The 12,368-nt window shown below is 50.1% G+C and overlaps 1 protein-coding gene across 1 annotated transcript in view; it reads left to right on the forward strand.

Moving 5' to 3' along the window:
- KBTBD12 (kelch repeat and BTB domain containing 12) overlaps positions 1-5,018 on the forward strand; it is a 72,638-nt gene extending 67,620 nt beyond the window's left edge. The window contains exon 6 of the mRNA XM_004036250.5: positions 1,315-5,018. Within this exon, the coding sequence (XP_004036298.3) occupies positions 1,315-1,496 (182 nt within the window). The 3' untranslated portion in view covers positions 1,497-5,018. The remainder of the gene's footprint in view (positions 1-1,314) is intronic.
- The last annotated feature ends 7,350 nt before the right edge of the window (positions 5,019-12,368 follow it).

Genomic DNA, 12,368 nt, shown 5'->3' on the forward strand with positions numbered 1-12,368 from the left:
TCCCTCGCCTTCCAGGTCTAGGGACAGTGACAGCCCCTTGCTGTGATTAGTGCTGGGTACTGTGCCATCCCCCATGGGCCTTCCTAAGCCCCGCTCACAGCGTTCTAAAGGTCCCTTGACTGAACTCTTCATGTTGCCCAGGTGGAGTGTGCTGTGTTTCCACAGGACCCCACCTGAATGTGAGCATCCCTATCCCAAACACAAGCTCAGAGGGCAGCGCTAGCCCAGGGCCACATGACTCCAGCCATGCCTCCTCTATGGGGGTGGAAATAGGGCAGTTTCAACCCTTGTTCACATCATTGCTAAATCATTCATATGGCATTGGAACACTTTTTCAACTGGAGACAACGGCATGCCGTCAGAACTTCTTGAATAATTTTTGACTGAATTGTGAACGTGGCCTTTCTTCGTTTCTTAGAAATCAGGAACACTGTCTTCCATTTAAAATATCTTTATTCAGTTGTTAATTAATTTTTGGTGCTTAAGTCCTGCTGTGGTTTGAGTTTGTTCTCTCTGAAACTCATGTTGAAATTTGGTCCCCAGTGTAGCGGTGCTGGAGGTGGGGCCTAGTGGGAGGTGTCTTGCCATGGATCCCTCATGAATAGATTAACACCCTCCCTTGGGGGTGAACTTGGGCTCTCATAAGAATGGATTAGTTCCTGGGAAAGGGGGCTGTTAAAAATAGTCTGGCAACCGGGCGTGGTGGCTCACACCTGTAATCCCAGCACTTTGGGAGGCTGAGGCAGGCAAATCATGAGGTCAGGAGTTTGAGACCAGCCTGACTAACATGATGAAACCCCGTCTCTACTAAAAATACAAAAATTAGCCAGGCATGGTGGCACGTGCCTGTAATCCCAGCTACTCAGGAGGGTGAGGCGGGAGAATTGCTTGAACCCGGGAGGCAGAGGTTGCAGTGAGCGAGATTGCACCAGTGTACTCCAGCCTGGGTGACAGAGCATGACTCTGTCTAAAAAAAAAACAGTCTGGCTTTCTTGATTTCTCTCTTTTACTCCTTCCCTGTCCCAGTGACCTCTTTGCAAACGCCCACTCCCCTTCCATTTTCTGCCATGAGTTGAAACAGCCAAGGCTCCCACCAGATGCAGATCCCCAGTCTTGAACTCTCCAGCCACCAGAATCGTGAGCCAAGTAAATGTCTTTTCTTGATAAACTACCCAGTCCTGGGTATTCTGTTAACAGTAACAGCAAGTGGACTAAGACATTGCCTTTTGGAGGAAGTTACTCAGTATGGTGCTGATGGCCTCTGAATTTAATACCCACATGAGATTTTTGTCTTCCCACTTTGCTGTTTTTCAGATCGCCATGAGGTTATCTCCAAAGAAATATTGGAACTGGACCCATGGGAAAACCAGTGGAATGTTGTAGCCATCAATGTCCTCATGCATGACAGCTATGATGTCTGCCTAGTAGCCAGGATGAATCCCCGAGACCTCATCCCCCCGCCTTCAGATTTGGTGGAAGAAGGCAATGAGCACTAAGGTGACCTTGCTGGAGGACCTCCTGCTGTTCTGCAAACAAGGCCTTCAGAACGGAGAGGGCCCACAGCATCTCTGTCATGCCAGTCATGTGCACTGCATGCGTAGTGGCCTGTGTGTGAAGAAGCAGTGTGTGCTGGGCACTGGGTGGGGAGCATGGGGAGTCTCCCTTCAGGGACTTCCCAGCCTGATAGGGTAAATAAGACACTACAAAGAAGAGGTGATGACGGCCACAGGAGGGGTACAGGGCCACAGGAGAGCAGCAGAGGGAGGGTCTCACTCTGCTGGGGACCCATGAACAGCACTGCCAAGGAGCAGACCTTTTATTGGGTCCCCAAAAGGATGAGGAGGAAGTGGTCTCATGGGTGCAGTCAATGATGAGTTCACGGAAACAGCCAAGCAAGGGCCCAGAGACAGAAAGCTCGTGCCTGTCTGCAGTATCCTGGCTGGGCCAGATTGCCTGGGGCACAGGGTTTGTGGTCAAGGCTGGAAAAGTAGGTTGTAGCTAGATGACCAACACCTGAAAGAATGAGGAGTTGGACCTGGTCTGTAAGCCAGGGAATTGTCTCAAAATCATGCATTAAGGGAGACTTCTCTCTGTGCTCTGTTCCAGCTTCAGTCTTATAAACACTGACCATTCTCCTTCAGAATCCCCTTCTACTGAAGCAGCGCCACCCAGCAGCAGGGCTAGCTGTACTACCAGCCCCTAACAACCAAGGCACTCAAGCCAGACCACAGTGGCCAAGAATCCTGCCCTGGGCTGACTCTGTCCGGGACAGGGATGTGGGGTTCTGCAGCCTGGTCCACTCCGGGGCTGGCAGGGAGTGTCCTGGAGTGGGCTTACCCAGGCTGCCTTTGCCCACCTCTCAGACACATACAACCATCTGCAGGGTAGTCCTGGCTGAACAGGACTTGCCCAAGCCACCCAAGCCAGGGACAGAGAAGGCTCTGGCTGAGGACAGGGGAAGCAGCATCTCCTCCAGCTGCTGCCAACCCCATGGCCAGGCCTTTGCAATAAAGATGGAGCCACCCACTTCAGCCCACAATTGAGCATAATCAGAAGACAGTCACTCCCAAAATATGTTAGAAATAACATTTAAATGACACATGGGAAGTCCGTCTATCTTACTTCCCATCTCTAATTCTGGAAGCACAGTGGATTCAATGAGGGCATCTTCATAGCTGTTCTTCAGCAACTTCTCCAAAGAGTTTCACATTGCACAAGGCTCTTTTGGAAGCAGGAGTGGTCAGTAAATTCAGAGGGAGACAAACCCTAAGTACAGACAGCTTTCTTTGGTGCTGAGCTGTGTGATTGTGATGACCGCTAGCCTGTGCCCCTAGGTTCCAGCTGCCCACCAGGCAGGACAGGCAGGTCTTGCCAAAACTGGAGCCTGTTGGAAACCTATTTCTGCCACCAAGGAGAGGGACCAGGAGACCCAGCGTAGGTTGGCCCCAAGTAGGCTCAACTCGGGAGGGTGGGGGTCCCGCCTTTCTCTTCGCACTTGTGCCCCAAGTGCACTCACAGTACCTGGCATGTGGGTGACCTCTTGGGTGGCCGGCATGGGGCACTGTTTCTCAACCAGAGGGCCTGGGCCCCGAGCATGTCCAGGAATCTGAGTTAAAGTGAGCTTACTCTTTCCCCAGTGGATGATCATGATCTGTGCATTCTTTTTCTTGCTACAAAGATGTTCCTCCTAGCTGCTGTGTTGGCTGTCGGCGGCCAGGGTGGAGGACGGCCTCCACAGGGCCTCCACTTCCCTCCATTCCTCTTCACATAGTCACTCCGCCTGCTCCACCTGCTTGAACAGTCCAGAAAGCTGCCACGTCTCCCTGGCTCAAGGAGGCCTTGTTGGCATGTCATGGCACATCTCCTAGATGTTTTGGGTTCAAGATCTGGGTTCCAGCCCCCGCTCTGCTACTTAGCTAACCATGTGAACTTGGGCAAGATGACCTTTCTAAAGCCTCGTTTCCCTCATATGCAGAGTGGGAAGGAAAATATTAATACATACTTTATAGGGTTGGTATGAGGATTAAGTGCTGAGCAAAGTGCCTGTGAAATCCTGAAATAATAAGCATGTTTTAGCTGCCATTATTATCATCACTGTCATTATCATTGCAGTCAGCACTTCCCAAAGCAAGGTGCCCAAAACAGACTCAGTGCTTTAGGGCAGTGGGGCAGATGTGCATATGGCTTGAGACGGTTCTTTCTTTTTTTTTTTTTGAGACAGAGTCTCTCTCTCTCGCCAGGCTGGAGTGCAGTGGCATGATCTCAGCCCACTGCAACCTCCGCCTCCTGGGTTCAAGTGATTCTCCTGCCTCAGCCTCCCAAGTAGCTGGGATTACAGGCGCCCACCACCACGCCCAGCTAATTTTTGTATTTTTAGTAGAGATGGGGTTTCACCATGTTGGCCAGGATGGTCTCGATCTCTTGACCTCGTGATCTGCCCGCCTCGGCCTCCCAAAGTGCTGGGATTACAGGCATGAGCCCCTGCACCCGGCTGAGATGGTTCTTAATTTCCCATACCCTGTTGCTTGGCTCCTCCAGTTGGAGGCTGAGAGTTAAGCAAGGGTTTACTCGGATCTGAGGCCCCCGATGCCCTCGATGGACACATTCAGGACCCTGTGGCAGCTCAGCAGAGGCACCTGAGGGTCACGCTAGGTGAGACCATCACCCGCCTGTGGGAGGCAAGATAAATGGGTAAACATCATTCCTGTCTAATGCGAGGTCTGGGCAGTGTCCCAGTGGAACTTTCTAGAGAGTGCCAAGGGAGGACCGAGAAGGGGCATGACCTCTGCTGGAGCCAGGAGGGCAGTGACCAGGAGCTGGCTTAGCACTGAAGGGAAGCAGGCATGAAGGGCAGGATTTCTCAAACTTCTTCTGAGGAATCCCCGAGGTCGAAACCGGTGCTTCACAGATTTCAGATGTCTGATCTTGATTTTTCTTTGATTCCATACAACAGATTGCTTGCCTGGGTTAGTGCTTATTTTAAGTTCTTGGTGCTTCTTGTCTGACCTCTGTATTTGCAATTAAAAACAACATGACCCTCCCCACCTGCAGCCAGATATCGTTAGAAATTCAACTTCGAAATATATTCCTATCACTCCTGTTTTCACTTTAATAGAAGGCTGTTGCAGTACTGCACGATGGGCTCTTATAAAACTTCTACTATCTGCTAATTCTTATCTTTGTGACAGGATTGTTTGACACTGAGCAAGGAAACACAATAAGGAAGTAATTTGGATGCTAGGCTGGCAGAAGCCTGCAGCTGTCAACCACAGCCTGCCCCAGTGTGTTCAACACGGTGGCATTGTTCTCCCTGACTTCATAATGAGCAAATGTTTCACATTTGAACTTAAGGAATAAATTTTTACTAATAAAAGATCACTTTCATTTTGTTTTTCACATTGCAGTTCCAGGAGATGCTGAGGGTCCCTTGAGTTGCAGAGTGATGGCCAGGGGACAAGCAGCAGGCCCAGGGCAGGGCTGTGAGATGGCTGGGGCAGCAGGGGTGTCCTCAGGGTGCTGCACAGGAGGGCAGCCAGGAAACTGGAGAGAGGCTGGGCGTGGTGGCTCACGCCTATAATCCCAACACTTTGGGACACCAAGGCAGGTGGATCGCCTGAGGTCAGAAGTTCAAGACCAGCCTGGCCAACATGATGAAATCCTGTCTCTACTAAAAATACAAAAATTAGCTGGATGTGATGGTGCATGCCTGTAATCCCAGCTACTTGGAAGGCTGAGGCAGGAGAATCGCTTGAACCCAAGAGGCGGAGGTTGCAGTGAGCCGAGACCCCACCATTGCACTCCAGCCTGGGCAACAAGGAACGAAAACTCCATCAAAAAAAAAAAAAGTTGACACCTTTCACAAAAGACCTGAGGCCACACCGAGAGTTGGGTCTTTATGCCCCAGCAACACGGTCTCAGGCAAGGAAGTCCTCTAAGAACATCATCCACAGCCCAGAGCCACTGAGCAGGGTGGAGCAGCCTGGCAGTCCAGCAAGACGCATGTTGGGGGCCAAGTTGGGGGGAGCCTGGGCGAACCTGAGCAGTGGGATCAGAACAACAGTATGGGTTGGGTGCAGCCCAGGATGGAGAATGTCTGTGTTTGCTGTCAGATTCACAGAGAAGGGACAGGCCAGGATTTTGGCCAGAAAAGAATGGCCAGTCAGCCAAACTCAAAGACCAGAAAATCTTACAGAGAGTACCCTATTGGCAAGGGGCCCTCCCCTCCAACAGTGTTCTTAAAACAGAGCCACTACCCAGTGGCTTCGGCTGTTCACCCTTGGCCCACCTGGGGTCACCAAGAGACAGGAGAGGAGGCCCTGGGGTGTAGAGTCACGTCACCCACTTGCCTACCTAGCAGGCAGTCGGGTGTGTCCCTGCTCTTCCTCATTTACAGAGACAGGGACCCTGACCCAGCTTATACGCCCAGCACAACCCAGGCATAACAATAAACATAACAATCCCATTCCTTTACCAGGGGTTAGTTAGACATGGCCATGTGGCACAATACCAGCCAAAGAGACATAAAGGGAAGCTTGCAGAGGGGTGAGGGAAAGGTTCTCTCACCTTTAAAAGTGATGTTGAGGAAGAGATGGGCTATTTTCTGCTTAGCAAGTCAGCCTGCCCCCTGGAACTGCAGCCACCGCCCTGCAGTGGTGACAGAGGTGGCTGGAGACTGCCACAGGTGATCCACAGAGGGGGACGGGCCCTGCAGAATCCGCGGCCTTGGTGATGTAATTGAGCCACTAAACCAACCAGGTAGGAGGCTTTTTGCCAGATGCTAATTGTTACAATAAATGTTTCTTATTGTTCAGGCCACCTTGAGTTACTTGTAGCCCAGGATTTCCTAAGTATTACTGCAACCTTCCCCCACAACGCCACCTTCTCTTGGGATGGCATTTGTTACCCCTGCCAAAGAAGAGGACTCAGACAGTCCCTGATCCCTGGGATGTCAGATGACAAGGTTGTCATTCACTGCAGTACGGTAGCTTCTGCAGGGCTGCTGAAAGCTGATGGTTTATGAGCCTGAGTCACTTCTTAGCTATTTATCCGGTATTGCTTTTTCTCTCAGATCTTCAACATATTTGTTTGTTTACTACAAATCCCACCCAACACTCATTTTTGTAAATGTCTTATTGGAACACAGCCATGCTCATTCATTTCTGCACCATCCGTGGCTGCTTTCTGTATTGTCTATGGCCCTTTGCAGAGAAAGCTTGCCAACTTCTGGTGTATTCCATCAAATTTTCTTTTGATGGAAGAAAAATACTGAGCTAAGAGAATATATGTACTATAAAGGAATATATATGCATATTCCTCTATGATATATTACACATGCATACACACACACATATATATATATACATACACACACAAGACATGGTTCTAACTTATTCTTTCACTCAACAATATCTCTTAAAGACAGTGCTCCATATGGGAGCATGTGGATCTGCCAGTTTCTAACACCTGCGCAGTATTCCATCATAGGTGTAGCAGAATTTTGTTAACAAGTCACCCAGAGCTAGAAATTCCCATTGTTTCCCACAGATGTTGTTTTGGTGGGCCACAGGGGTAGGGGCGTCTGACCGTCCCCTCTTTTGCTAGGGATTGGCAGTTGTTTAGAAGGTGGCCTTTACAGTGCACTTACGTTTTCTGTGGGTGCTCACGAGCACCAGAGACAGTCCTGGGAGGCTCCCATTGTGCTGAGTGGCTTCAAGCCACTTGGAGGCACTTGGGCTTACTGAGAGATGTGGCAGGTGGTAGCCAAGCAAGGAGGCAGGCCAGCCTCACGCAAAGCCTGGTCTCCACTGCAGAGAGGAGCCCAGGGAGGGAGTGGACAGCTGGCACAGAGAGGAGAACCGACGCAGGCCGGTGTCTCTTGGAAGCCACACTGGCCCTGCAGCACTGAGACACTCAGGAGCCCATGATCCTCCACCAGCCGTGAAGCAGCAGAGAAACTCACGGCCCGAAACCGCAACCAAAGCCTCCAGCTCCGTGGCCAGACGTGGGTGGAGGCAAAGGGAAGACCCACAGCTGGCCTGCAGCCTCGCGTCTGCCCTCTTCCAGCCGCGGGCCTGCAGGGCGCCCGGCATCCTCAAGGTGAAGCGTCTGAGGGCTGAGCCATGATGAGGGTGGCCTTGGAATGGCAGGGAGCAAAGTGTCCCTGAGGCTGGGAATCAGCAGCCCCAGCTCCAAGGGCAGGCCTCTCTTTCCCCCTTCAGCTCTGCAGAGCATGTGCTGGTGCTGATCAGGACTCCCGGAACAAGGCAGGAGGCCACCCCACCATGGAGGATGGTCTGGGGGAGGACAGTCATGGCGATGACCTCAAGGCACCGGTCACACACTCAGCATTTTCCAAGTCCTTTTTGGCACCAGCACCGCACTGGGCAGGGAGGTGAAAGATGAGACACGAGGCCCTGCTCTGAGCCAGCTCGCCTTCTGGAGGAGAGGAAATGTGCAGACACGGAGGTGACACAGCAGGCAGAATGCCACATTGTCCCCACTTGTGTTCGCTTCCTGCCACCACCAGAACACATGACTGCAAATTTAGAGGCTTAAAACAGATTCATGTACTTGCATTTCCGTATTTCAGAAGCCCAAAATGGATCTCAGTGAGTCAAAATCAAGGTGTCTGCAGGACTGCATTCCCGCTGGAAGCTCTAAAAGGAATCCACTTCATTGCCTTTTTCAACCACTGGAATCTGCCACCATTTTGTGGCTTGTGGCCTGTCCTTCACCTTCCAGGCCGGCAGCTAAGCCACCCAGCTTTGCTTTTTCATCACACCTTCTTCTCTGACCCCTCTTCCACTTTTCAGGACCCTGGAGTTACACTGGGCCCGTCTGGAAAACCCAGGATGCTCTCTCTGACCAGCAGCCCCAGCCCCCTTCCTGTGTGATGCCGCCCACTTGGGAGGTTCTGGGTTCTGCGGACCTTTTAGGGGAACCATTATTTTGCCTACCACAACCCCCAAATCCCCATAAAGTACGGTCATCACAGATGTGCAGGTGCGGCATTTATAGGAGCTCACATACACGCCGAGGTTGGAAACCCCAGCGAGGAGGGAAAGAGGAGCACATACACAGATGCCTGGTCCTTAGAACACAGTGCCCTGGGACCTCCATGACCAGCAGGGGCGTGCTGAGAGGTTCTGGAAGATCCTCTGCTCCGTGGAGGAGCTGGAGGAAGCACGCAGGCCTGGGGCTGGCGGCGGCCGTCTTCCAGCCGCAGGTGAAGCTCACACCGTGGAAGGAAAACAGCAAAGCAAGAAGAACTCCGGCCACTGACCACATCACTGTGCCCCTGAATGAAGCCAGGCCCGAAGCCTGCTGTACCTCTGGCACTCCCAGGTTTCAAGCCAACACATCACATTCCCTTGTGGGTAGGTTTTTTGTTTCTTACATCCCAAGATATCTTGAGGATGGTGCAAAACGTAGGATGTTATAGGCAGGATGTGGGGAGCAGGGTGGAGGGTGCCCAAGGCCACGCTCCAAGCTGAGAAGCTGGCGTTCAGGCTCTGCAACTGTGCTGTCGTGGGCTGAGCTGTGTCAGTTGCACTTGGGACGAGGCCCACTGCAGATGGAAGATTAACATTCAAAAGGGCCTGCTGAGAAAGACTCCTGATGTTGAAGCGTGAGGCTGCCTCATGGGGCCTTACTGTCTGTCTCACAGGACCTGCAATAAGGCCCTGTGGGGCAGAAACAAGCTACTTTGAAAGTAGTCCATTAGAAAACAGGAAGGAAAAAAATATGCTTATTAGGAGATGCCCTTCCTGGGAAACTGGGTAAAGGCTACCCAGGATCTCTCTGGTATTATTTTGTATAACTGCACATGAATCTACAACTATCTCAATTTTAAAAAAAAATTAATTTTTGAAAAGGGAGTGAGAGATGCCCCTTCTACCTACAGACTACAGTAAAAACAGCTCCCGGCCCCTTCTACCTACAGACTATAGTAAAAACAGATCCTTGGCCCCTTCGGGGCTCTGGCAGGAACATGTTAACTAAGATCATACAGCCTGAGCCCTTGGGTTCCTAACCTGGCTCCACCCCTTCTTTATGTGACCTTGGGGAACTTAGACACCCTGCTGCTCACTTTTCCCATCTACAAAAAGGGAATAATGATGGTACTACCTAATAGGGTTATTATGATAATTAAATGAGATAATACATGTTACACTCTTAAAACAGTGCTTAGCATAGTAAGTGCCCCAAAATGTTAGATCGCGATAGTGGCCGTCCTAATTCCACTCCAAGCTAAGGTCTGGAAAAGTAGAAACAAAAATGAGGGGGCTCCACAGGAGATAATATTGCAGCCCCAGATAAGTCTGACCCTCTGAGAAGATATTTCCACCCTAAAACAAATGAAAATGAATTATGAGAAAGAATAGAGAAAAATAACTACTAGAAATGTTTTAACATGAGAGTCAAAATAAAAGTTTCAATGGAAGGGTAGGAAAATAAAGTGCAAGAAAATGGCCCAGAAAGTGAAGTTACAAGACCAGAGAGAGAGAAAAGAAAGACCTAGAGAATCAACCCAGAAGACCAACAGCCAGCACTTGGGCGTCCAAAAAGAGGACAGAGACCAAAAGAAAGGAAAAGGCCCAGGAAAAGGCAGGCGTTCCCCAGGACTCACCCCTCACAACAAGTGTGCAGTAGCCCACAGGAGGCTCCTCATGGGAAATTTCAGAACTTCCAGATGAAGTGAAAGCCCTAATGGTGTTGGGTGGGTGGAGTGGGTAACGTTTAAAGGGATGAGAACTGGGCTGGGGTGCAGTGACTCATGCCTGTAATCCCAGCGCTTTGGGAGGCCCAGGTGGGAGGATCACTTGAGGCCAGGACTTTGAGAGAAGCCTTGGCAATATAGTGAGACCCCATCTCAACCAAAAAATTAAAAATTAACCAGGTATGGTGTCACACGCCTGCAATCACAGCTACTCAGGAGGCTGAGGCAGGAGGACCACTTAAGCCCAGGACTTTGAGGCTATAGTATACTATGATCGTGCCACCGCACTCCAGCCTGAACAACAGAGCTAGATCTTGTCAAAATAAATTTAATTAATAAATTAAATTAAGTGATGAGAACTGGAGTGGCATCAGGTGCTCAAAAGCTAACACTACCAGCACTTTGGAAGGCAGAGGTGAGAGAACTGGTTGAGCCCAGGAGTTCGAGACCAGCCTGGGCAAGATGACAAAACCCCATCTCTAAAAATAAAAACAAAATTAGCAAGGCACAGTGGTACGTGTGCCTGTAGTCCCAGCTACCTGGGAGGCTAAAGTAGGAGTAACTTCTGGGCCCAGGAGTTTGAGGCTGCAGTGAGCTGTGATCACACCACTGCACTCCAGCACCTGGGTGAAAAAGCAAGACCTTGACTCTATTTAAAAAAAAAAAAAAAAAAAAAAAAAGCTAACACATGCTGGAGATTAAAGGAGCAAAACCTTCAAAATTCTGTGGGAAATTCATTTTCAAACTATATTCTTATTCCCAGTCTTACCATTCAACAAGCAAGAGAGCAGAGCAAAGACATTTTTAGACATGCAAAAACTAGAAAACATTTTGTTCCAGTTGTCTATTGTTGTGTAACAAACTACACCCAAACTTAGCAACAACCCTTTTATCACATCCTATGATTTTGTGGGCCAGGAACTCTGACATGGCTCATCCTGGTGATTTATCTGTTCTATATGGCATCGATGGAGGTCCTCAGTGGTTTTCAGGCCTAGCATCCCTCACAGGCCTGGTAAGTGGGGAGGATAGCTATAAGGCTGGGCCCAGCTGGGACACTATGGCTTCTCCAATATGGCAGGTTCAACTGGAACTCCATGGTTCTCCTGCATGACTGGCTCAGCTGGGACCCCATGGCCTCTCTAACATGGCAGGGTCAACTGGGACTCCATGGCCTCTTCAACAATGCAGGCTCAGCTGGGACACCATGGCCTCTCCATTATGGTGGCTTAACTGGGACCCCATGGCCTCTCCAACATTACAAGCTCAGCTGGAACTCCAAGTCCTCTCCACCATAGTGAGCTCAACTGGAACCCCCTGGCTTTCCAACATGGTGGGCTTAACTGCCACCCCATGGCTCTTTAACCTGGTGAGCTCAACTGGGTCCCTGTGGCCCTCCAATATGGTGGATACACAGGTCCAAGAGTAAGTGTTCCAGCAAGAAAGGCAGAAGCAGCATGGCCTTGCATGACCCACCCTCAGAAGTCTCTTAAAGTACTTCCACTGTACTTTATTAGTTGAAGCAGTCACAAGTTTCAGACTCAAGAGGAAGGACATAGACTCACCTCTCAATGACAGAAGAGGCAACAAATGTGCAGCCATGTTTCAAAACTGCCACATCTACCATCCATGCGTTCTTAAGAGGCTCCTTGAGGATGTGCTCAAGCAAAATAAGGTAGTAAACCAAGGAAAAGGAAGACATGGACCAGGAAACAGTGGATCCTACTAGGACAGTCTTGGGAAGTCCCAGGCTGACCAACTCACTGTGGGCCAGAGAGCACCCACTCCGGGTGGGAGAAAGAGAAAGAACTCCACGAAGGAGTTCAATACAAAAGCAAAAACAAAACAATTAGATGCTAGATGGGTTATTGAAGAAATGATAGAACATGGGAAAGGAATTAAGTATGTAAACAGAGAGAATTCTGCAGTGAAAACATGAGGCAAATTATGACTATAATAAAAAAAAAATACGGTCTAGGGTTGGGCACAGTGGCTCACACCTGTAATCCCAGCAGTTTGGAAAGCCAAAGTGGGCAGATCGCTTGAGCTCAGGAATTTGAGACCAGCCTGGGCAACGTGTGGAAACCAGGTCTCTACAAAAAATACAAAAATTAGCTGGGCATGGTGGTGCGCACCCACAGTGCCAGCC

Source organism: Gorilla gorilla, chromosome 2 (assembly GCF_029281585.2).
Source record: "Gorilla gorilla gorilla isolate KB3781 chromosome 2, NHGRI_mGorGor1-v2.1_pri, whole genome shotgun sequence".
In the NCBI taxonomy this organism is placed as follows: Eukaryota; Metazoa; Chordata; class Mammalia; order Primates; family Hominidae; genus Gorilla; species Gorilla gorilla.